We start from the raw sequence: 23,788 nt of genomic DNA on the forward strand, positions 1-23,788 counted from the left end.
AACACATCTTAGTATCTCCCACTGCAAATAAGACAATACTCTCCCCTTGGTCCCACTTTCCCTCCAGATACTGCCTCCTGTCCCTGCTTTCTCTCCCAGCAAACATTACTGAAATAAATGGCTGTAATCGACATGACCACTTCCTTGCTGGATCCTCAGCTCAGCTCACTCCAGTCCAGCTTTTGTCCCCAGCAGTTCGCTGAGGCCATGTCAAGGCCACCAACGGCCACTGGGAAAACAATGGTCACTTCTCGGTCTTCATCTTACTCTGTGCCTCAAGATCATTGGGGGTCACTACCTCCTTCTTGAAACCCTCATGCCTCTTGGTTTCCATGACAACACACTCTCCACTTCCCTCCTGCCTCCATCACTTCAACTTCTCACTGTCAGCTGCTCCTCCTGGGCTCCGAGTGTGGGACTGGCCCTGAGTTGTCTTCTCTTTTCAAGTGACCTCATCCAGCCCAGTTTTGCTAACGACTCCCAGGTTTTTATCTCCAGCCTGGGCCTCTACCTTGACCTCCAGCATCCTCATATGCACGGCGACTATATGTGTGACTTGAGTGTACCCATGGCCAACCCAGATTCCCCTTCCTTCTTCCTCCCTCAATGTGCTCCCCTCCTGGTCCTCCCCTCAGTAAACATGATAACCATTCACCCATTTGTACAGGACAGAAGCCCAGGATCATCTTTACTTCATCTCCAGCTCCTACGTGGAGTCACAGCTCTGTGTCCAGAATAAACCCTCTCCATCTCCACGTCTCCCACCTCCCGTCCTGGTCCGGCTGCCACCCTCTCTCCCCTGGGCTACCTGTTGCAGCCTCCTCATGCTTCAACCTGCTTCCACCTCCGTCCCTACTGTCTGTTCCCCGCCCACTACTAGACGGGTCGTGTAAAGGTACAAATTGGAGGGAATTCCATGGCCATCCCATGGTTAGGACTTGGTGCTTTCACTGGCAGTGCTTTGGATCCCTGGTCAGGGAACTAAGATCCCATAAGCTGAGTGGCTCAGCCAAAAAAATATAAAAATACCAGTCCAAATTACATCATATCCGTACCCCTCCAACTTAAAATCCTCCAGTGGCTTCTCATTATATCGGTTATATCACCCACATTCCTACCCAGGGCATTTGAGGCCCTACGTGACCTGGCCCCTTCCTAGCCCACCTCTGCTCACTCTGCTCCACCAAACTTTTATCTGTTCCCCAAACACACCGGCCTGCCCCGCCCCCCCAAACACAGCTGACAGTGAGAATTCCCTTTGCCTGAGATCTTCATTTCCTAGATTTCCTGCATGCCAGGACCCCCTCATCATTCTGGTTTCTGATCAAATATCACCTCCTTAATGAGGCCATGGCTGACCACCAGGAGTCACTCTCAGTCCCATTCTCCTACTTTATTTTCTTCATTGCACTTGCCGCCACTTGAAAACATCACTCATTTGTTTAGATGTAACTCCTCCATCCCCTCTATTAGGATGTAAGAGAGCCAGACAGGGTCTGTTTTGCTTATGGCTGCATCCTTGAGCCCTAATGCAGTGCATGGCACATCACAGGGGATCAATATTCACTTAACGAGTGTTCAAACAAGGACTATGACGCTTTCTTTTAAAAGGATTGAGAGATGCTTTGGGCCATGTCTCGCTGAAAAAAGAAAAAGCTACCAGAAACAGTACCTTTATTATAAGGCTAAAGAAAATAGCTCTTTGAAGCAGAGCTCACTACTTACCAAGATGCGAATCTTCCGGGTGGCGGCGCTGAATATGACTTTGTAGGAAAGCTTGGTTCATAAAGGCCTTGTCACAAAAATGGCACTGAAAAGGAGAGAGCAATGAATCCAAGTGTCTCTAACAAGTGCCCCTCCACCTAATTTGAATTAAAATCTGGGTACCTGAAGCACTCCCTCTTGGGGGCTTTTCCCCAAGAGATACCACCCTGGCAAGTGATGCTGAAACCATAACTAAAAAGACATTTACAACCAGGGTGTTCTTCCCAAACTGAACGCATGCCAGTGAAAACCATCTCTGTTAACAGAGCCCATCATGGTGGTTTCTGGAACCCCTGAGGATGCTCCTGTTATACAGGTGGTTCCCAGCCCAACAGCACCAACTTGTCCATGACACTCTACCTGTGCCAGCCTTCTTCCTGTCCCTCATGCTGCCCAGCTTCAGACACTCTGCATTGGCCAGTCCCTGCCTGAACTTTCCCCAGACTTTCCAATGAAAGTCTGGCTCCTTCCCAACATTCGAGATGTCGTTTATGGAACCTCTTCCATGCTGGGGCTGTGCTGCATGTCCTTAAGAAATCTTCCTGGATAAGCTCCCTGCCAGGCACTGTCTTGTTTGCATCATTGTCCATCTCACCACTTAATATTATCAGCTTTAGTTACTTCCTTTGCTTCTTATTTCCTGTCCAGTTCCTCTAGGATCTAGCATCTCAGCTTCCTGAGAGTATGAACTCTCTTCTCTTTATTCACAGGTTTATCCCCAGAGCCCAGCATTAACATTGATCACATGCTTAGGAATATTTGGCCTCCTAAGATGAACTTACTGAAAAAAACCAATCTTACTAATATCTCTATTCTCTATCTTTTAACATAATTTTTAAACCAAAAAAAAAAAAAAAATCAACTTGTTCATCTATATCCTTCCCCAGGACTATTCTTAGTAAATCCTGAATATTATGTATTTCATCTGCCAATATTTCAAAATCTATCTCCAAAAGGATTTTCTTTTAATACAATCATAATATTATCATCCCACCTTTTAAAATGTGTAAATTCCTTAATTATTGACAAATATCCAACCATTTATTTTTTCCCAATATTTCACACATTGGCTTAGAAAACATTTTTGCAGTTTTTAAAAAAAATAATTATTTATTTTTATTATTTATTTGACTGTACCAGGTCTTAGCTGTGGCATGTGGAATCAGTTCCCTGACAAGGGACAGAACCTGGGCCCCCCGCACTGGGAGCACAGGGTCTTAGCCACTGGACCACCAGGGATATCCTTTGCACTTTGTTTTGAATCAGGACCCAAATAAAGTTATATCTTGCAATTAGTTGTTTTGTCTCTTAATTCTCTGTTAGTCTATAGGTTGAACCACCAGCTCTCTTTTCCTTATAACTTTCTTGATAAAGAAAATGAACATTTGTCCTGCTGAGTTTCTCTCAGTCTGGATTTTGCTGCTTCAATCCTACTGTGTTATTTACATGCTTTCCTTTTCAGGTTTTGCCTTACGCTTATTCATTATAATTATATCACAAAGGCATAGACCACAGGTAACCACAGCTCACTATGGAGAAGCCCCCGCAGATATCAACATCTACTTGTCAGATGCTATTTACTGAGCCTTCCTCATGCTGTTGGAGAAGGAAATGGCAACCCTCTCCAGTATTCTTGCCTGGAGAACAGACAGAGGAGACTGGAGGGCTACAGTCCATGGGGTCGCAAGAGTCAGACACAACTTAGCGACTAAACCACCTAAACCGACCACCTCATGCTATACATGCATTATCTCCTGGGATTCTGCTACTAAGGCTCTTGTTTTCCAGATGAGGAAACTAAGGTTTAGAAGTTAAATGACTTGTGCAGAGGAATAGCTGGGATTCAAACCCAAGTAGAATAACTCTGGAGTTGTCACCCTAAATGCTCTCACAGCTCAAGAACTCCACAAAGAGACAATGGCAAGTCACTTAATAGAGGGCAGAGTATACCTACACTAAATACACTAAGAAGGAAAAGGTGGTGTGGTCTTTCCTGCCTCTTCTTGGCCACCCCCTGCGCACACCATACAGCTACCACTACCACTCAGAGAGTCTGTTGAGTGGTCAAGAGTTGGCAGGTTCCACTCATTTGATAAAAGTGTGCCATTAGTTTATTATCTTCATATGTCATTAACATTTTAAAGTCTTCATCTAACAGCTATTTCTATGATAACCAAAAGAATGAAAAAATGTTTATAAACATAAAAATTTTATGTTACAGGTTTTAATGTTTCACTGCTTAACATCAAAACCAGTTGCACTGTCTTCAAAGGTTTTAAACAGAACCCATTCTATCCATTTTACAATAATATGTTTCTAGAGAACCATCTCAACACTATTTATCAATATTTAGTTTTTAAATAGCATTTATGAAACAAATAGGCAATTATCGATATCCGGGATCATTGATGATTTCACCTAGGGGTTGTGTACCCAAGGCTAAACATTAAACCTTTCTAACAGGATTCTTTCCTGACTGTTCACCTAGTGTAAGCACACTTCTCCCAAGGCGCCTATTGGGATGGTCCTGAGTACAATTAATCACACTGCTTTCTGCACCTACACCCACTTCTCTACACTCTCTCCTGCTTTGGCTCCACCATTCCCTAAACCCACTAAGGCCTGTTCAGTCCTATTTAGCCAAAATGACTGGGTGTGAAATCAGTCTAGTCAGTCTATTGCTTACTTTGATATCTTCAAGGATTCTTCCTTTCTCCACCTAATTCATAAAAGATACATACACTGACTTCATTACACTCAGAAATGACAATATTTATCTTGGGTTCAAGAACAAACAGTTGGAGATTAAGAACAAAAAGACAAGAATTTAAAAATTTTTAAACAGTGCTGTTATACTAGCAAGTATTCTTCTTCTTAGAAAATATATACACTGAAATATTTAGGACTCTGCAACTCACTGCCAGATGGCTTAACAGTAATAGCATGATACAGAGACAGAGGAAATAAAGCCAATGTCGCAAATGCCAATAATTGGTGGATTTAGTTGAAGGGTATAAGAAGTCATAGCACTGTTCTTGCAATCTTCCTGTAAATTTTAAAACATTTCAAAATTTAAAAATGAGTGGGGGGGAGGGGGAATCCACAAGATGCAAGCATTCCATATCATCTGGGGCCCAACCTCAACAGCAATTTGCACCTGGTTTATTTTTCATTATACCTGTTAGGAGGAGGAAACAGCTTCTTGAACCACCAGCTTTTAGATAATTCAATAAAGCACTGCAGACAAGGCTGCTTGTTAAATTATTAACCCGTGTTAGTCTACACAAGGTAATGAGCCATGTCATCTGTTAGTTAAAAGTACGCTTTCGCTTAAAGAGTACTTTCTCCTGATTTAAACAAATCTTAAACAAAAAAAGGGCAGGGCTATAGGAAAGGACTCTCAATATCCCAACCAGTAGGCACTGAGGGTTTTAAGGGCCAATCGCGAGGCAGCGTCCCACCTGGTAATAGCTGGCTTTGGCCTCGATCATCAGCTGCTGGGTGGAGATCAACTTCTTCCTGCGTTTACACTCTTCCTTGAGCAGCTTGATCTCGCCGGCCTGCTTGGTGAGGAGCTTCTTGCTGTGCTCGCCTTCGGCCAGGCTCCGGCGCAGCCGCTCCTCCAGGCCGTGCAGCTGCGAGGTGAGGAACTCCTGCGAGTGCAGCAGGTACTCGATGGTGAGCTGCGCCAGGCGGATGAGCTTCAGCAGCACCGGGTCCACGCCCGACTGGCAGTGAGGGCACTTCTCATCCTCCAGCTTGCAGAAGGTGATGTTCATGATGTTCTCCTGCAGCGTGAGCACGTCCACGGCGCCCGCCACCTTGTCCACGTCGATGGCGCTCAGCCGCCGCCAGTCCACGCTCTCCAGGCGCGGGCGGAACTGGAAGAAGGGCAGGGGGCCCGACGCCGCGCTGGGGGGACCACAGGCCATGGCCGCCCCGCCCGCCGCGGCCGCTGCGGAGGCGTCGGGTTCCTCCAGGCCGCCGGCGGAGGCGAGCGGGTAGTAGACGTGCTTCTGAAAGGGCTGCGGGAAGGAGACAGAAGCGCGGGGAGGCGGAGGGAGCTGGGGGTCCCGCCGCTCCGCCATCGTTTCCCCCACCCCGCCCCGCCGCATCGGCAGGCGGGCATCCCCGGGTTCCCGGCTCCTTACCATGCTTGGAAGCAAATCCGCCGCCTCCGCTGGCATCGGGGGAGGGGGCAGTCCCGTCTTCCCGGCCCGGGCCGCCGCCGCCCCACCCCTCGGGAGCGGGAGAAGGCTGGGTCCCGGCGGCGGCGGCCTAAGGTCTGGGCGTCCAGGCCGTTGCTATGGCAGCGCCCCGGGCGGGCACCTGGAGCGAAGTGCGAGGCGGCCAGCGCGCGGTCAGCGGGCGCCCAGAGTCCTGCGGGACCAGAGGAGAAGTCGTCGTGGGCCCCAGAGGACAGCGGACCACCCTTCCAGGGGACACACTTCCCGGTTCCCCAGATGCCACCCTCCAAGTCCCTAAGGCTTGGGGAACCACATCCTAGCCGCCAGCCTCTGACCCTCGCCTTAGGTTTTGGGATGAGAAATAGCCATTCATCCTCATCTTTCACACGCAGCTCAGAAAAACGTTAAGCCACAAATCTTTGCAAAAATCAATGGGATGGAGGGGGGCTGGCTGCCAGAGGGCATGAAGACACTTTGGGGGTATAATAAAAAATGTTCTTTATTCTGATTGGGCTGTTGATTACCCAGGGATATATATACATTTGTCAAAACTCATTGAGTGGTACACTGAAAATTAAGGGTCCATTTTGTATAGTATACTTATAGTTGTTTTAAGAATTAAATTTGTAGTGTAGTCAATTATATTTGATGGAGCATGTGAGTGTGTTAGTCCTTTAGTCTCCTGCCTGACTCTTTGCAATTCCATGGGCTGTAGCCTGCCAGGATCCCCTGTCCATGGGATTCTCCAGGGAAGACTGGAGTGAGTTGCTATTCCCTTCTCCAAGAGATCTTCCTGACCCAGGGGTCAAACCCGGGTCTCCTGCATTGCAGGCAGATTCTTTACCATCTGAGCCACCAGGAAAGCTCTTACAAACCAGAGAACTTCCCAGAATGTGTAATACTTTACTTGTCTTTTCAAAAGGATACATTTTCAAAACATGAAGATGTAAACAATTATATGGAGGGGAAACTTTAAAGGGCCCTGGTATTTACCTTACAAACTTGTGTGGCAGCTGCATTCTGTTTTCTGGAGGGGCTAAAATATTTCTAGCAGCAACCTGTAGACCTCAGGCCTCTCATTCTCCAGGTCTTCTGGGGGCTGCCTGTGGCTACCACAGAGATGCATGAACTGAGGAAAAGCCAACCATCCCTCAGTCCACCAGGGAGTCCCTGTTTGGACCAACCATCAGGAAAATTTCTGTCTTTCCTAACAGCCAAAGAAGAGAAGAAAGGAAAATACAGTTGAGAGTAACTGGAAGCAACGTTGTAATATCAACCATATCCGGCCCTTTCCAAACACTGAGAACTACAAATAAGTCCACATGAAAGCATCCAAAAATTTAAGCATACACTTCATAAGACTTCACAGAAACCATACATCCCAATAATTTTGAATGGGATTTTTTGGGGGGAAAAGAGCTATTACCGATTCACTGCAGCCAGCATACAAATCTTACAGATCTAGCTTCAGGGTCTGATTCTTCCACTTGCAGACCCAGAACAAGTTATATCAGCCCTAGGCCTCAGTTTCCCAGTCTGCTTGAAAGGCGTCAGGACACCAACCTGGAAGGTCTGGGTACCATGGACTCCATCCACTGGGCTGCAGGATCAGCGGGAACAAGGGCGGTGGTCTCTTTTGCTCACCGTTATATCCCCAGCACCTAGTCAGGCAGAGAAAAGGTGTTAAGAATTTGCCAAAAGGACACGTGGATAAAGGATGATCCGAATGAATTAGGCGCTTCTTTATGTAAAACGTCAGCTCCCGGCCCCTGTCCCTCGTATTTCCTGTGCCTCTGGCCTGTTAGGGGAATTCACCCGGGCTCTGGGCCTGGCGTGCTGCGATTCATGGGGTGGCAAAGAGTCAGACACGACTGAGCGACTGATCTGATCTGATCTGGGTTCAAGCCCTTGGAAATGAAGGTGGGGGTCTCTCTGCGCGCTCCCACTGCATTCGGGGGAGGAGGTGCGCGGGACCCCGAGGCGCTCATCTCCGCTCCCCGCCACCAGCCTGGCCCCGAGCGCCGCGTGGTTGGCCACCCTGGCCCCTAGGCTGAATCTGAGTCGCAAGATGGCCGGAGCAGGAAAGAAGGGGGCCCGCTTTCCCATTCCCTCTGGCCCCCAAGCCTCAGCGGGGCCGCCAGCCGGGTGCAGCCTCTCCTGCCCCGGGCGCACCGCTGGGCCGACCCGCCGAACCCACAAAGACAAAGGCCCGGGAACGCGGGCTCCAGTGGGGCCTCGGCGCCGCCCCTTGAAGGCAAGACAAACGGGGAGTGAGGATTGCGGCAGGCAGGCCCTCGGGGTCTGTTGCCTTGGCTCGCTTCGGCGAAAAAGACGGAGGAGGCCATGGCTTCGCGGGCACCGAGATGCTCCGGCCTCCCCTGCACGCCTGGCGCATCCCGGACTCACCCCAGCCGCGCGCTCCTGGGCAGGCGCCGGGCGCTGCAGGCGGACGGGGGCAAGGCTGGGGACGCAGATTCTAGGGGTGCTGCTGGCGCAGGCGGGCCCGTGGAGGCCGAGGAGCAGCCAAGCGGGAAGCGGTGGGCCGGCTCCTTCTTCCAGGGCGCAGGGTGAGTCCTGTGTGTTCAGGGCAAGTTGTGGCGAGGCGAGCCGCCTGGCGCCGCTCCGAGCCCTCCCAGATTCCCGGGCACGGGCGCCTCCGGATCCCCCACCCCCCTCCCGCCCCCTCCCCTCCGCGATCTCCCTCCAGCTTCTTCTCTCGGCCTCCAGGCTCCTCTGGCAGCTGGGCGGGACCGTGCGAGTCTAGACCGCAGAGCTAAAATGCGCTGGGCCAATCCCGCTGTTGGTGCAGACACGTGGTACCTAGGCGCGCTCTGTTGCTGGCGGGGGATGCTAGCCCCTGGAAGGTTTTTCAAAGAGAGACCAGATTCACTCCTACCCTGTGGTTAGCCTAAAGCCTCAGCTAGCTAATTTCCCATAGAGGTAGGAGCTTTATGTGAATTCCTTCTAAGAAGAGATACGTTTTAATCTCAGTAGTCTGCAGATGCAAGAGACCTTAAAGAGTCTAGCTAATACAACCTTGGGAAAACCGGATTAAAGACGATGTGGCAAAGCACACAGTAATTTAAGATTTCTGTGCCTTGGCACGTGATTTCCCTTCTCTTTTGGTTATGCCCATTTTAGGGCGAAAAGCACGGATCTCTGTTGACAGGAAGCTTGTCAGTGGGGTAGAGGGGATGGATGTCCTGGGTCAAGAGCAAGGTGACTATCTTTGAAGCTAAAAATGGAACACGGTCTCTAACAATGGGACAAAATTCCATATTTTTAAATAATGAATAACCCTTAACAACCTTGAGGTTGACCCGGGTTGAGAAATCTTAGTGCATCTTTTGCAAAATCTTAGTGCCTGTTGAAGCAAAATTGTTCTTCAGTTAGAAAGGAGTAACTACAGAATTTTTGTTGGATGTTATTCATTGGAAAAGACGCTGATGTTGGGAGAGATTGGGGGCAGGAGGAGAAGGGGACGACAGACGATGAGATGGCTGGATGCTATCACTGACTCAATAGACTTGAGTTTGAGTGAATCCCGAGAGTTGGTGATGGACAGGGAGGCCTGGTGTGCTGCAATTCATGGGGTCGCAAAGAGTCGGACACGACCGAGTGACTGAACTGATGTTACTGTAAAAGGCCTTTCCTTGTGTTTCTCCTTGATGGAATTTGCTTTATAGACTATTTAGCATGAGGCTTCAAACATAGTAATAGCTCAGTATGTATTTATGTTGAATTCCTTCCTTGTTTTAATTTTTACTTAAAGTCATAAGGTCTTGGGCTTCCCAGGTGGCTCAGTGGGTAAAGAATCCACCTGCAATACAGAAGAGATGGGCTCTATCCTAGGGTCAGGAAGACCCTCTGAAGACGGGCATGGCTACCCATTCCAGTATTCTTGCCTGGAGAAACCCATGGACAGAGGAGCATGGTGGGCTATAGTCCATGGGGGCACAGAGGTTGGACAGGAAGCGAAAGGACGCGCGCGGGACAGCCTTAGCGGTTTTTGTTTTTTTAATTTGTTCAATTTCAATTCAATGCTTAAATTTGAAAGATCCACAATCCCATAAAAATATTCCAAAGTAGTATGAGTAAAGATTTCTAGATAGAAATTTCAGGCAATGTGAAGGAGACATGGCCAGTTCAGTTCAGTCGCTCAGTCGTGTCTGACTCTTTGCAACCCCATGAATTGCAGCATGCCAGGCCTCCCTGTCCATCACCAACTCCCAGAGTTCACTCAGACTCACGTCCATCGAGTCAGTGATGCCATCCAGCCATCTCATCCTCTGTCATCCCCTTCTCCTCTTGCCCCAATCCCTCCAAGCATCAGAGTCTTTTCCAATGAGTCAACTCTTCCCATTAGGTGGCCAAAGTACTGGAGTTTCAGCTCCAGCATCATTCCTTCCAAAGAAATCCCAGGACCCATCTCCTTTAGAATGGACTGGTTGGATCTCCTTGCAGTCCAAGGGACTCTCAAGAGTCTTCTCCAAAACCACAGTTCAAAAGCATCAATTCTTCAGCGCTCAGCTTTCTTCACAGGCCAACTCTCACATCCATACATGACCACTGGAAAAACCATAGCCTTGACTAGATGGACCTTTGTTGGCAAAGTAATGTCTCTACTTTTCAATATGCTATCTAGGCTGGTCATAGCTTTGCTTGGCCACTGCTTTGCCAAGTCTGTATTTTGTAGCACTTCGTGGGGGGTTGGGGGAGTTGTGTTGTGCACGCGCATAGGATGATAACTTCATCAACATGATTTGATGATGCACCTTTTGCGTTATGGGTATTCCCACTCGCAACTCTGAGTATATTATGGCACATATGCAGAATTGGAAGAAGTAAGATGAACCAATGACACACCCAGATTTCTCACAACACAGCCCCGTGTCATGACAGGGGCAAACATGATTTTCCGTCTGGGAAATTTGTGGTCTTAAAGGCTAGCAGCTTAGCTCCAGGTAGAACCCTCTGCCAACTCAGGCTGACCTGCCACATAAAGGAAAGTCAATTGGATTGGGGGCTTGAAGGTAAAGAATATTGTTTTGTTAGTTGCTGTGAGATTCTTTGCAATCCCATGGACTGTAGCCCGCCCAGCTCCTCTGTCCATGGAATTCTGCAGGCAAGAATACTGGAGTGGGTTGCCAAGCTCTCCTTCATGGGATCTTCCCAATTCAGGGATCAAACCTCTGCCTCCTGTGCCTCCTGCCTTCGAGATGGATTCTTTACAGCTGAGCCACTGGGGAAGCCCTGCAAACTCTCTAGGGCAACCATTAACAAATTTAAAAGAGTAGTATGATTAATATGCTAAGAGAGGAGATAAATGGAATGATATAAACTGCTCCATTAGAAACAGAAAAGGCAGGAAAAGGGGGCAAAAAGAAAGAATAAGCGGAATGAACTTCCATGTTTCTATGCATGGAAACATTTGCAAACATGGAAGATATTAACCCAATGATATTAATAATCATTTTATATGTGAATAGTCTAAATTAAACAATTAAAAAACAGAGCCTTCTCAAAGTGGATGAAAAAAACAAAACAAAGACCCAACAGTCTGTTATCTATAAGAAAAGTCACTGCAAATATAAAACTTAATATAGTGTGAAAGTAAAGGGATGGAAAAAGATACATCATAATTCAAAAGAAATCTAGAACAGCTGAATTAGTTTCAGATGAAGGAGACCTCAGAACAAGAAAAATGTTCAGGGATTAAGAGGAATATTGTATAATGTTGAAGGGGGTCAATGTTCCAAGAAGACATAATACTAAACAGGTATGTATGTACTTGTATGTACGTAAGAACAGAATTTATTTTCATTTATGAAAATAAATGAGGTAAAACATAACTGCAAAGAGAAATAGACAAATCTACAATTACACTTGGAGATTTCAACATCCCTCTTTAACAATAAATAGATCACCTAGGACAAATTGACCGGAATAGTATTATCAATCAACCTGATCTGATTGGCAATTATAAAATACTGCATTCAAGCTGGTTTTAGAAAAGGCAGAGGAACCAGAGATCAAATTGCCAATATCCACTGGATCATGGAAAAAGCAAGAGGGTTCCAGAAAAAAACATCTATTTCTGCTTTATTGACTATGCCAAAGCCTTTGACTGTGTGGATCACAATAAACTGTGGAAAATTCTGAAAGAAATGGGAATACCAGACCACCTGACCTGCCTCTTGAGAAACCTGTATACAGGTCAGGAAGCAACAGTTAGAACTGGACATGGAATAACAGACTGGTTCCAAATAGGAAAAGGAGTATGTCAAGGCTGTATATTGTCACCCTGCTTATTTAACTTATATGCAGAGTACATCATGAGAAACGCTGGACTGGAGGAAGCACAAGCTGGAATCAAGACTGCCGGGAGAAATATCAATAACCTCAGATATGCAGATGACACCACCCTTATGGCAGAAAGTGAAGAACTAAAGAGCCTCTTGATGAAAGTGAAAGAGGAGAGTGAAAAAGTTGGCTTAAAGCTCAACATTCAGAAAACTAAGATCATGGCATCCTGTCATATCACTTCATGGCAAACAGATGAGGAAACAGTGGACACAGTGGCTGACTTTATTTTTGGGGGCTCCAAAATCACTGCAGATGGTGATTGCAGCCATGAAATTAAAAGACACTTGCTCCTTGGAAGAAAAGTTATGACCAACCTAGATAGCATATTCAAAAGCAGAGATATTACTTTGCCAACAAAGGTCCATCTAGTCAAGGCTATGGTTTTTCCAGTGGTCAGGTATGGATGTGAGAGTTGGACTATAAAGAAAGCTGAGTGCGGAAGAATTGATGCTTTTGAACTGTGGTGTTGGAGAAGGCTCTTGAGAGTCCCTTGGACTGCAAGGAGATCCAACCAGTCCATTCTAAAGGAGTTCAGTCCTGGGTGTTCATTGGAAGGACTGATGTTGAAGCTGAAACTCCAGTACTTTGGCCACCTGATGCAAAGAGCCGACTCATCTGAAAAGACCTTATTCTGGGAAAGATTGAGGGCAGGAGGAGAAGGGAACGACAGAGGATGAGATGGTTAGATGGCATCACCAACTCAATGGACTTGGGTTTGGGTGGACTCCGGGAGTTGGTGATGGACAGGGAGGCCTGGCATGCTGTGGTTCATGGGGTCACAAAGAGTTGGACATGACTGAGCGACTGAACTGAACTGAAAAACATGAGAATGCACGTTCTTCTCAAACTTGCATGAAACGTTAAAAAAGATATATTGCATTCTGGGCTATCAAACACACCTTAGCAAACATGAGAGAATAGAAATCATGTGACATATGTCCTCAGACCTCAATAGAATTAAACTAGAAATCAGTAGCAGAAAGATAGCTGGAAAATTCCCCAATATTTGGCGATTAACCAACATTTCTAGGTAATATATGGGTCAGAGAAGAAATCTCAAGAGAAATTTAAAAGCATTTGGAACTAAATAGAAACACAACTTTTTTAAATGTGTGAGATGCAGTGAAAATGGAGCTTAGAGGGAAATTTGCTCATTAGAATTGAGTCCCTAGGTTTGACCTACACCCAAGAGGAAAGGAATCATGTTTGCCTTTTGAAGGAAGGAAGCATCAAAGATTTTGAGGCCATATTTTGAAACCACGTTGCAACCAGTACCATCATCTCTCTTTCTTTGTTCCCGGGTGGCTTAAGTAGAGAAAATGATTTTGTGGCAGTCTCAACTTAACAATTCAATGGAACCATTTATGTGTTGCCTTAAACTGACTTGGACCTGGAAGATGAGTTAAAAACAAAACCCAAACCTAACTTTCATGGAAGGTGTGGCTCAGTCCTGGTGTTTTGAGTGGGATGGGAAGGGTCCTACAAATCAGATAAGAACTTGTATTTAAATGTCATACTTTGGATCCCCTGATGAATTTAATCACAACCAGGGCTTCCCCAGTGGCTCAGTGGTAAAGAATCTGCCTGCAGTGCGGGAGACCTGGGTTTGATCCCTGGGTTGGGAAGATCCCCTGGAGAAGGGAAAGGCTGCCCACTCAAGTATTCTGGCCTGGAAAATTCCATGGACTGTATAGTCCATGGGGTCACAAAGAGTTGGACACAACTGAGCGACTTTCACTTTCACTTTCACTTGAATGATTCACTTGAATTAATCATTCACTTGAATGATTTCACTTGAAGACAGAAGTGAGACAGAAGCGATTTTCCTGCTATAATTTTTGCTGGCAAGCAAAGTCATATGCCTCAGGGTGTCCAGGGTGTCAGTGGGTAAAGGGAGCAGCAGAATTCTATGTCTAGTCAAAACTTTCGTCATGTCAAGTGGCTGTTGAGACAGTAGTGACTGCACTGGGTTTTTTCAATCAGAGGATTAAACTCCCAAACCTAAAAGTCCCAATGCTACTGTTCCCCACCCCAAACTGCTCTATCCCTTTCTATGATTTTGCAAGTATCTAATTAGGTGCAAATATCCTGAGATGCAGGTTCGATCCCTGGATTAGGAAGATCTCCTGGAGTAGGAAATGGCAACCCACTCCAGTATTTCTTGCCTGAAAAGTGCTATGGACAGAGTAGCTGGTAGGCTACAGTCCATGGGGTCTCAAAGAGGCAGGCACGACCGAGCCTGCATCCATGCACACACCTTGCTGCTTTAACTACCTAGAGTGGCTTCTACTTCCTACACTAAAGCCATACTGATGCTGTTTTTATTACTAAAAGTTTATATCAAAGATGTGGTGAAGAGGTGCCTGGAAGGCGATGGCACCCCACTCCAGTACTCTTGCCTGGAAAACCCCACGGACGGAGGAGCCTGGTAGGCTGCAGTCCATGGGGTCGTGAAGAGTCGAATACAACTGAGTGACTTCACTTTCACTTTTCATCTCCTGCATTGGAGAAGGAAACAGCACCCACTCCAGTGTTCTTGCCTGGAGAATCCCGGGGACCGGGGAGCCTGGTGGGCTGCCGTCTATGGGGTCGCACAGAGTCGGACATGACTGAAGCGGCTTAGCAGCAGCAGCAGCAGCAGCATCCAATCCTTTATTCCCTTTTCCTGAAATCTTTGAATTCATTCCTTGTTAAAGGGTCTCTGACTTTGAAGATTTAATTGATCGTGGGACAAAGTTCAGTGCACATCTGCTTTGAAGTCTTTCTCCCAACTTTTCATACGATGAATACACAACCTCTGGGAAGGGCCATATCTACCAATACATTCAGCCCCATCCAAATTAGCAACAGTGCTTCTTGATCTAGAAACCTCAAAATCTATTCCCATAAACATTCTCCCAATTTGGGGAGGGGGGTATAAATTAGCAAATTCCTACACCATCTAGATTTCTAAATCTTCCATACCAATGTTCTTTCAGATTGTCTCACCCACTCCCCACCCCACCCCCTGGTGATGCTAAATTGGTATTCTGTTGCCATAGCAACAGTGTGGCTTGGCTCCTGAGAGGAAAATGATCTGTTCTCACCTGCAAAGGTAGCAAAGCTTTCTCTGCCAAAGAAAGCTGCTGCTGCTGCTGCTAAGTCACTTCAGTCGTGTCCGACTCTGTGTGACCCCATAGACGGCAGCCCACTAGGCTCCTCTGTCCCTGGGATTCTCCAAGCAAGAACACTGGAGTGGGTTGCCATTTCCTTCTCCAGTACATGAAAGTGAAAAGTGAAAGTGAAGTCACTCAGTCATGTCCGACTCTTAGCAGAGGGAGGAGTTATTTCTGGATGGCTGAGGACTTCAGCTCTTCTCAAACTTTCAGATGCTCTCAAACTTTCATCAGCATTTCCTGAAAGACTTGCTAAAACACAAATAGCTGTACCTACCAGTAGAGTTTCACATTTAGTAGATCAGGGCTGGAGCTAGAAATTTTGCCTCCATAACAAGTTCCCAGGTGATGCCATTGGTCTAGGGACCCCACTTTGAAAACCACCACTGCATTCAGTTTTACAAATCCTCTTAAATGTCACCCTTTCCACTTGTCAGGATCCACTGTCTTCTCATCAGTTCTCCAACCTTCATAGAATGAATGTGAACCTAACTCACAAAACCCATTTCGGGGGTAGGTTTTGTATGTTTGCTATCTTACAGCTTTAGGTGAAAATTGATTTTTTTCATCCAAATCATAGAAAGACCTGGAATATTGCCAATGTGAAATGTTGAGATTTGATCCTTTTCTCTTAAGTTATACATAAGATGAAGAAAGGTCAGTATGCCTAGTTGTCCAGCATTCTTCCTTTTAAAGTTGATCACTACTTAGCCCCAACCTTAGTGGACAAACTGTTTCGGTGAATGTTAATCGGAGTCTCAGATTCTTTTTACCTCATTTTAGTCAAATAATTCCAGACGTCCCACATTTCCCCAAGAGTGCCTGTTCTCAGGCACCAATTTCCATATTAGTTAAATTTCTTTGCTCATCGGCAACAGAAAACGATTCTGTTAACTGACAGCAATGATGGGCCTGTGAAGCGTGGATACAAACTGGGGACTCTGCATAAAGCATTCATGAAGATATTTTGTACTAGCTATGCAACTTTTTAAAGAATAGGATATATGTTTATCTCATTTAAAGAAAGTCTAAGGACTTCCCTGGTGGTCCAGTGGCTAAGACTTCACGTTCCCAAAGCAGAGGGGCACAGGTGCAATCTCTGGTCAGGGCACTAGATCCCATATGCCTCAACTAAGACTTTGCACACCATAACAAAGAAATTGTGCATGCTGAAACTAAAGAGCATGTGTGCTGCAACAAGACCAGGCACAGTCAAATCAATCAATTAATTAAAATATTAAAAAATAAGTCCAGAGAGAAGCAATTCGACGACGGGTGGCTCCACAAAGTTACTAGGCACTCAAGCTTCTTCCAGCTCAGCCCTGGTGTGTGGAAGATGGGTGCTGCAGTTTCCACACTCAGGTCTCATTCAGTTCAGTTCAGTTCAGTTCAGTCGCTCAGTCGTGTCTGACTCTTTGCGACCCCGTGAATCGCAGCACGCCAGGCCTCCCTGTCCATCACCAACTCCCGGAGTTCACTCAGACTCACGTCCATCGAGTCAGTGATGCCATCCACCCATCTCATCCTCTGTCGTCCCCTTCTCCTCCTGCCCCCAATCCCTCCCAGCATCAGAGTCTTTTCCAATGAGTCAACTCTTCGCATGAAGTGGCCAAAGTACTGGAGTTTCAGCTTTAGCATCATTTCTTCCATAGAAATCCCAGGGCTGATCTGCTTCAGAATGGACTGGTTGGATCTCCTTGCAGTCTAAGGGACTCTGAGGTCTCATTAAATGAATTTAAAATAATACCTGAAAAACTATGATCACAAGTGCAGCCTCCATGAGTATTTTTCCTGGAACCAATATAATGATACATGAAACAATAAAAAAAACTTCAAAAATGACTAGTAGGAGCAATATTCTGGTGTTCTTGCATATCCAAAACTGCTGATCTGTTGGCTTTATTCTTAAATAAGTTTTGCTAATTGCCCATAGCACTGTGTGTTTGGAAATGACTGACCCATTATAAATGTTTATTAAAGTAATAATTGGCAGAAAAAGAACTCATGTGAAAGACAGGTAAAATATGCAATGGTACACTCATTTCAGAGTTCCCAAGGGAGAAAAGGAAAATAAGGCAAAAGAAGAAATGTATCAACATGTAAGAAAAATTTCCAAGAATAAATTAGAAATTTTTGGACCAACCCCACGTCCAAGGAGCTGTGGCTGCGCCGGCACAGGAGGGCCTAGAGGAGCTATCCCACGTTGAAGGTCAGGAAGGGCAGCAGTGAGGAGATACCCCTCGTCCAAGGTAAGGAGCAATGGCTGCGCTTTGCAGGAGCAGCCGTGAAGAGATACCCCACACCCAAGGTAAGAGAAACCCAAGTAAGACAGTAGGTGTTGCAAGAGGGCATCAGAGGGCAAACACACTGAAACCATACTCACAGAAAACTAGTCAATCTAATCACACTAGGACCACAGCCTTGTCTAACTCAATGAAACTAAGCCATGCCCGTGGGGCAACCCAAGGTGGGCGGGTCATGGTGGAGAGATTTGACAGAATGTGGTCCACTGGAGAAGGGAATGGCAAACCACTTCAGTATTCTTGCCTTGAGAACCCCATGAACAGTATGAAAAGGCAAAATGATAGGATACTGAAAGAGAAACTCCCCAGGTCAGTAGGTGACCAATATGCTACTGGAGATCAGTGGAGAAATATCTCCAGAAAGAATAAAGGGATGGAGCCAAACCAAAAACAATACCCAGCTGTGGATGTGACTGGTGATAGAAGCAAGGTCCGATGCTGTAAAGAGCAATATTGCATAGGAACCTGGAATGTCAGGTCCATGAATCAAGGCAAATTGGAAGTGGTCAAACAAGAGATGGCAAGAGTGAACGTCGACATTCTAGGAATCAGCGAACTGAAATGGACTGGAATGGGTGAATTTAACTCAGATGACCATTATATCTACTGTTGCAGGCAGGAATCCCTCAGAAGAAATGGACTGGCCATCATGGTCAACAAAAGAGTCCGAAATGCAGTACTTGGATGCAATCTCAAAAATGACAGAATGATCTCTGTTCGTTTCCAAGGCAAGCCATTCAATATCACAGTAATCCAAGTCTATGCCCCAACCAGTAACACTGAAGAAGCTGAAGTTGAACGGTTCTATGAAGACCTACAAGACCTTTTAGAACTAACACCCAAAAAAGATGTCCTTTTCATTATAGGGGACTGGAATGCAAAAGTAGGAAGTCAAGAAACACCAGGAGTAACAGGCAAATTTGGCCTTGGAATACGGAATGAAGCAGGGCAAAGACTAATAGAGTTTTGCCAAGAAAATGCACTGGTCATAACAAACACCCTCTTCCAACAACACAAGAGAAGACTCTATACATGGACATCACCAGATGGTCAACACCAAAATCAGATTGATTATATTCTTTGCAGCCAAAGATGGAGAAGCTCTCTACAGTCAGCAAAAACAAGACCAGGAGCTGACTGTGGCTCAGACCATGAACTCCTTATTGTCAAATTCAGACTTAAATTGAAGAAAGGAGGGAAAACCACTAGACCATTCAGGTATGACCTAAATCAAATCCCTTATGATTATACAGTGGAAGTGAGAAATAGATGTAAGGGCCTAGATCTGATAGATGGAGTGCCTGATGATCTATGGAATGAGGTTCGTGACATGTACAGGAGACAGGGATCAAGAGCATTCCCATGGAAAAGAAATGCAAGAAAGCAAAATGGCTGTCTGGGGAGGCCTTACAAATAGCTGTGAAAAGAAGAGAAGTGAAAAGCAAAGGAGAAAAGGAAAGATATAAACATCTGAATGCAGAGTTCCAAAAAATAGCAAGAAGAGATAAGAAAGCCTTCTTCAGCTATCAGTGCAAAGAAATAGAGGAAAACAATAGAATGGGAAAGACTAGGGATCTCTTCAAGAAAATCAGAGATACCAAAGGAACATTTCATGCAAAGATGAGCTCGATAAAGGACAGAGATGGTATGGACCTAACAGAAGCAGAAGATATTAAGAAGAGATGGCAAGAATACACAGAAGAACTGTACAAAAAAGATCTTCACGACCCAGATAATCACGATGGTGTGATCACTGACCTAGAGCCAGACATCCTGGAATGTGAAGTCAAGTGGGCCTTAGAAAGCATCACTATGAACAAAGCTAGTGGAGGTGATGGAATTCCAGTTGAGCTATTCCAAATCCTGAAAGATGATGCTGTTAAAGTGCTGCACTCAGTATGCCAGCAAATTTGAAAAACTCAGCAGTGGCCACAGGACTGGAAAAGGTCAGTTTTCATTCCAATCCCAAAGAAAGGCAATGCCAAAGAATGCTCAAAGTACTGCACAATTGCACTCATCTCACACGCTAGTAAAGTAATGCTCAGAATTCTCCAAGCCAGGCTTCAGCAATATGTGAACCGTGAACTTCCAGATGTTCAAGCTGGTTTTAGAAAAGGCAGAGGAACCAGAGATCAAATTGCCGACATCCACTGGATCATGGAAAAAGCAAGGGAGTTCCAGAAAAGCATCTATTTCTGCTTTATTGACTATGCCAAAGTTTGACTGTGTGGATCATAATAAACGGTGGAAAATTCTGAAAGAGATGGGAATAGCAGACCACCTGACCTGCCTCTTGAGAAATCTGTATGCAGGTCAGGAAGCAACAGTTAGAACTGGACTTGGAATAACAGACTGGTTCCAAATAGGAAAAGGAGTTTGTCAAGGCTGTATATTGTCACCCTGTTTATTTAACTTCTATGCAGAGTACATCATGAGAAATGCTGGACTGGAAGAAACACAATCTGGAATCAAGATTGCCGGGAGAAATATCAATAACCTCAGATATGCAGATGACACCACCCTTATGGCAGAAAGTGAAGAGGAACTCAAAAGCCTCTTGATGAAAGTGAAAGAGGAGAGTGAAAAAGTTGGCTTAAAGCTCAACATTCAGAAAACAAAGATCATGGCATCCGGTCCCATCACTTCATGAGCAATAGATGGGGAAACAGTGGAAAGAGTGTCAGACTTTATTTTTCTGGGCTCCAAAATCACTGCAGATGGTGACTGCAGCCATGAAATTAAAAGACGCTTACTCCTTGGAAGAAAAGTTATGACCAACCTAGATAGCATATTCAAAAGCAGAGACATTACTTTGCCAACAAAGGTTCGTCTAGTCAAGGCTATGGTTTTTCCTGTGGTCATGTATGGATGTGAGAGTTGGACTGTGAAGAAGGCTGAGCGCCGAAGAATTGATGCTTTTGAACTGTGGTGTTGGAGAAGACTCTTGAGAGTCCCTTGGACTGCAAGGAGATCCAACCAGTCCATTCTGAAGGAGATCAGCCCTGGGATTTCTTTGGAAGGAATGATGCTGGAGCTGAAACTCCAGTACTTTGGCCACCTCATGCAAAGAGTTGACTCATTGGAAAAGACTCTGATGCTGGGAGGGATTGGGGGCAGGAGGAAAAGGGGACGACAGAGGATGAGATGGCTGGATGGCATCATTGACTGGGACGTGAGTCTGAGTGAACTCTGGGAGTTGGTGATAGACAGGGAGGCCTGGCGTGCTGCGATTCATGGGGTCGCAAAGAGTCGGACACGACTGAGCGACTGAACTGATCTGATCTCTGATGCAATGTGTTTGCTTTTTAAAAATCATTATATGAATGAATTTTTCAGTTTTATTTTTTAATCCACTCTCCTTTTGATGGAGGAGGTATGTTCAATTTGTGGCTCTTATACATAAAGCCACATTACAGTACAAGATGTTTTGTGGACATATGTTTTCGTTTCTCTAAGACCAATACCTAGAAGTGGAATTCATTGCTAGGTCACTGAGTCCATATAGGTGTAACTTTTTAGCTCATTATCAAAGTTTTCCAGAATGGTTGTCAGTCATTTCAGTGGCTGAGTCCTGTCCAATTCTTTGAGACTCCATGGACTGCAGCAGGCCAGGCCTCCCTGTCCATCACCAACTCTGGACTTTACTCAAACTCATGTCCATTGAATCGGTGATGCCATCCAACCATCTCATCCTCTGTCATCCCCTTCTCCTGCCACCTTCAATCTTTCCTAGCATCAGGGTCTTTTCAAATGAGTCAGTTCTTTGCATCAGGTGGCCAAAGTATTGGAGCTTCAGCTTCAGCATCAGTCCTTCCAGTGAATATTCAGGACTGATTTCCTTTAGAATGGACTAGTTGGATCTCCTTGCAGTCCAAGGGACACTCAAGAGTCTTCTCCAATACCACAGTTCAAAAGCATCAATTCTTCGGCGCTCAGCTTTCTTTATAGTCCAACTCTCACAGCCATACATGACTACTGGAAAAACCATAGCCTTGACTAGCCAGACCTTTGTTGGCAAAGTAATGTCTCTGCTTTTGAATATGCTGTCTAAGTTGATCATAACTTTTCTTCCAAGGAGCAAGCATCTTTTAATTTCATGGCTGAAGTCACCATCTACAGTGATTTTGGAGCCCAAAAAAATAGTCTGTCACTGTTTCTACTGTTTCCTCATCTATTTGCCATGAAGTGATGGGACTGGACGCCATGATCTTAGTTTTCTGAATGTTGAGCTTTAAGCCAACTTTTTCACTCTCCTCTTTCACTTTCATCAAGAGGCTCTTTAGTTCTTCTTCCCTTTCTGCCATAAGGTTGGTGTCATCTGCATATCTGAGGTTATTGATATTTCTCCTGGCAATCTTGCTTCCAGCTTGTGTTTCATACAGTCCAGCATTTCTCATGATGTACTCTGCATATAAGTTAAATAAGCAGAGTGACAATATACAGTCTTGACGTACTCCTTTTCCTATTTGGAACCAGTCTGTTATTCCATGTCCAGTTCTAACTGTTGCCTCTTGACCCGCATACAGATTTCTTAAGAGGCAGGTCAGGTGGTCTGTACCATTTCATAATCCTGCCAACAATGTATGAGAATTTCAGTTGTTCCAGATGCTTGCAACACTTTGGCCTTTTGTATCTTACTGTCCATACTTGCTCCAGCTGAGTATTCATGCAGTTATTCTTAATTTCTTATGGTTACTTTGTGTTCTGATGCTCAGAAACTTTAGTCCAGGTACATAAAATCCAGTAATGGGTCCTAGGTCCTAGGACAACACTTGGTATTGTCAATCATTTTGCATGGTAAGCCCTTCTGGTGAGTGTGTAATGAGATCTCATTATAGTTTTAATTTGCATTTCTCTGATGATCAATCATGTTGAATAGCTTTTTATGTGCTTATTGCCTATTCGATTCTTTCATTTACGAGTACGGTTGGCTTTTGAACAATGTGGAGAGTTAATCTGAGTACAACTTATACTTGGCCTTCCTTATGCATGGCTCCTCCATTTCCACAGGTTCAGTGATCCCGGGTCAAGTAGTACTTATTATTATTGAAAAATATCCACGTATAAGAGGACCTGGGCAAACCAGAAGTCAACTTTTTTTTTGGGGGGGTGGGGCTTCACTGGATCTTAGTTGCAGCATGTGGGATCTTTGATCTTTGTTGGGACATGTGGGATCTTTAGTTGTGGCATGTGGGATCTAGTTTCCCGACCAGGGATTAAACCTGGGCCCCCTGCATTGGGAGCTCAGAGTCTTAGCCATTAGACCACCAGGGAAGTCCCTGTACTCACTTTTGAATAAGGTAATTTTTTTCCTAAAACTGCTTTTGTAGAAAGTTTGTACAAAGGAGATTAGGTTGTGTTCCACACTAGCCTTAATTTTTCTTTTGATCCAAGTTTTTGTTTAATTTGATTTAGCTTTTATTTCTCCTCTGCAAAGGGTGACAGGTAGCCACAGAGTTGTTCATCATGTCACATTTCTCTCTCCTTCTGCCATGGGGACAAATTGTTTCCTGGAGATGAAAATTAATAAATCATCTTTCAGGACCATACATTTTGTTTCTTGGAACCAAAGTATGTCCTAAGTAGATTCTGTCCCTAAGCATTGCATCTCATTCTTCTTGTTGCAAATAAGATATTTTGGGCTTTTTCACTACAGAATATGCTTCTAATTTTGTAAGACAGGCCAGGACCTAGGACCCATTACTGGAGTTTATGTACCTCGACTAAAGTTTCTGAGCATCAGAACACAAAGTAACCATAAGAAACTAAGAATAACTGCATGAATACTCAGCTGGAGCAAAGTATGAACAGTAAGATACAAAAGGCCAAAACCCAATTGCCACTTCTGAGGTGCCAGGAGCAATAGCAGGGTACCACGGATAATCCCTACACACATCTCCACCAAGGGGCTGGCCGACCACCCAAGCCACCCCTTCCACCCAACCCACCAATCCGCCTTCACCCTCACCCTATTTGCCCCCTCCACTCATCTTAGGGAGTGAAAAAGGGCACA

At 45.3% G+C, this 23,788-nt stretch overlaps 1 protein-coding gene across 5 annotated transcripts in view; it reads right to left on the bottom strand.

Moving 5' to 3' along the window:
* Positions 1 to 8,619, bottom strand: part of DZIP1 (DAZ interacting zinc finger protein 1) — a 51,517-nt gene extending 42,898 nt beyond the window's left edge. For 2 of the 5 annotated variants that reach the window (XM_070799920.1, XM_070799917.1), the window contains exons 1-6: positions 8,358 to 8,619; positions 7,515 to 7,612; positions 6,945 to 7,158; positions 5,916 to 6,144; positions 5,226 to 5,828; positions 1,726 to 1,810 (exon numbers count right to left, since the gene is read on the bottom strand). In XM_070799920.1, the coding sequence (XP_070656021.1) occupies positions 1,726 to 1,810; positions 5,226 to 5,828; positions 5,916 to 5,951 (724 nt within the window). In that variant the 5' untranslated portion in view covers positions 5,952 to 6,144; positions 6,945 to 7,158; positions 7,515 to 7,612; positions 8,358 to 8,619. The remainder of the gene's footprint in view (positions 1 to 1,725; positions 1,811 to 5,225; positions 5,829 to 5,915; positions 6,145 to 6,944; positions 7,159 to 7,514; positions 7,613 to 8,357) is intronic. The other 3 variants (XM_070799918.1, XM_070799921.1, XM_070799919.1) reach the window with 3 other exon arrangements.
* Positions 8,620 to 23,788: the final 15,169 nt, after the last annotated feature.

This window comes from Bos indicus, chromosome 12, assembly GCF_029378745.1.
Source record: "Bos indicus isolate NIAB-ARS_2022 breed Sahiwal x Tharparkar chromosome 12, NIAB-ARS_B.indTharparkar_mat_pri_1.0, whole genome shotgun sequence".
In the NCBI taxonomy this organism is placed as follows: Eukaryota; Metazoa; Chordata; class Mammalia; order Artiodactyla; family Bovidae; genus Bos; species Bos indicus.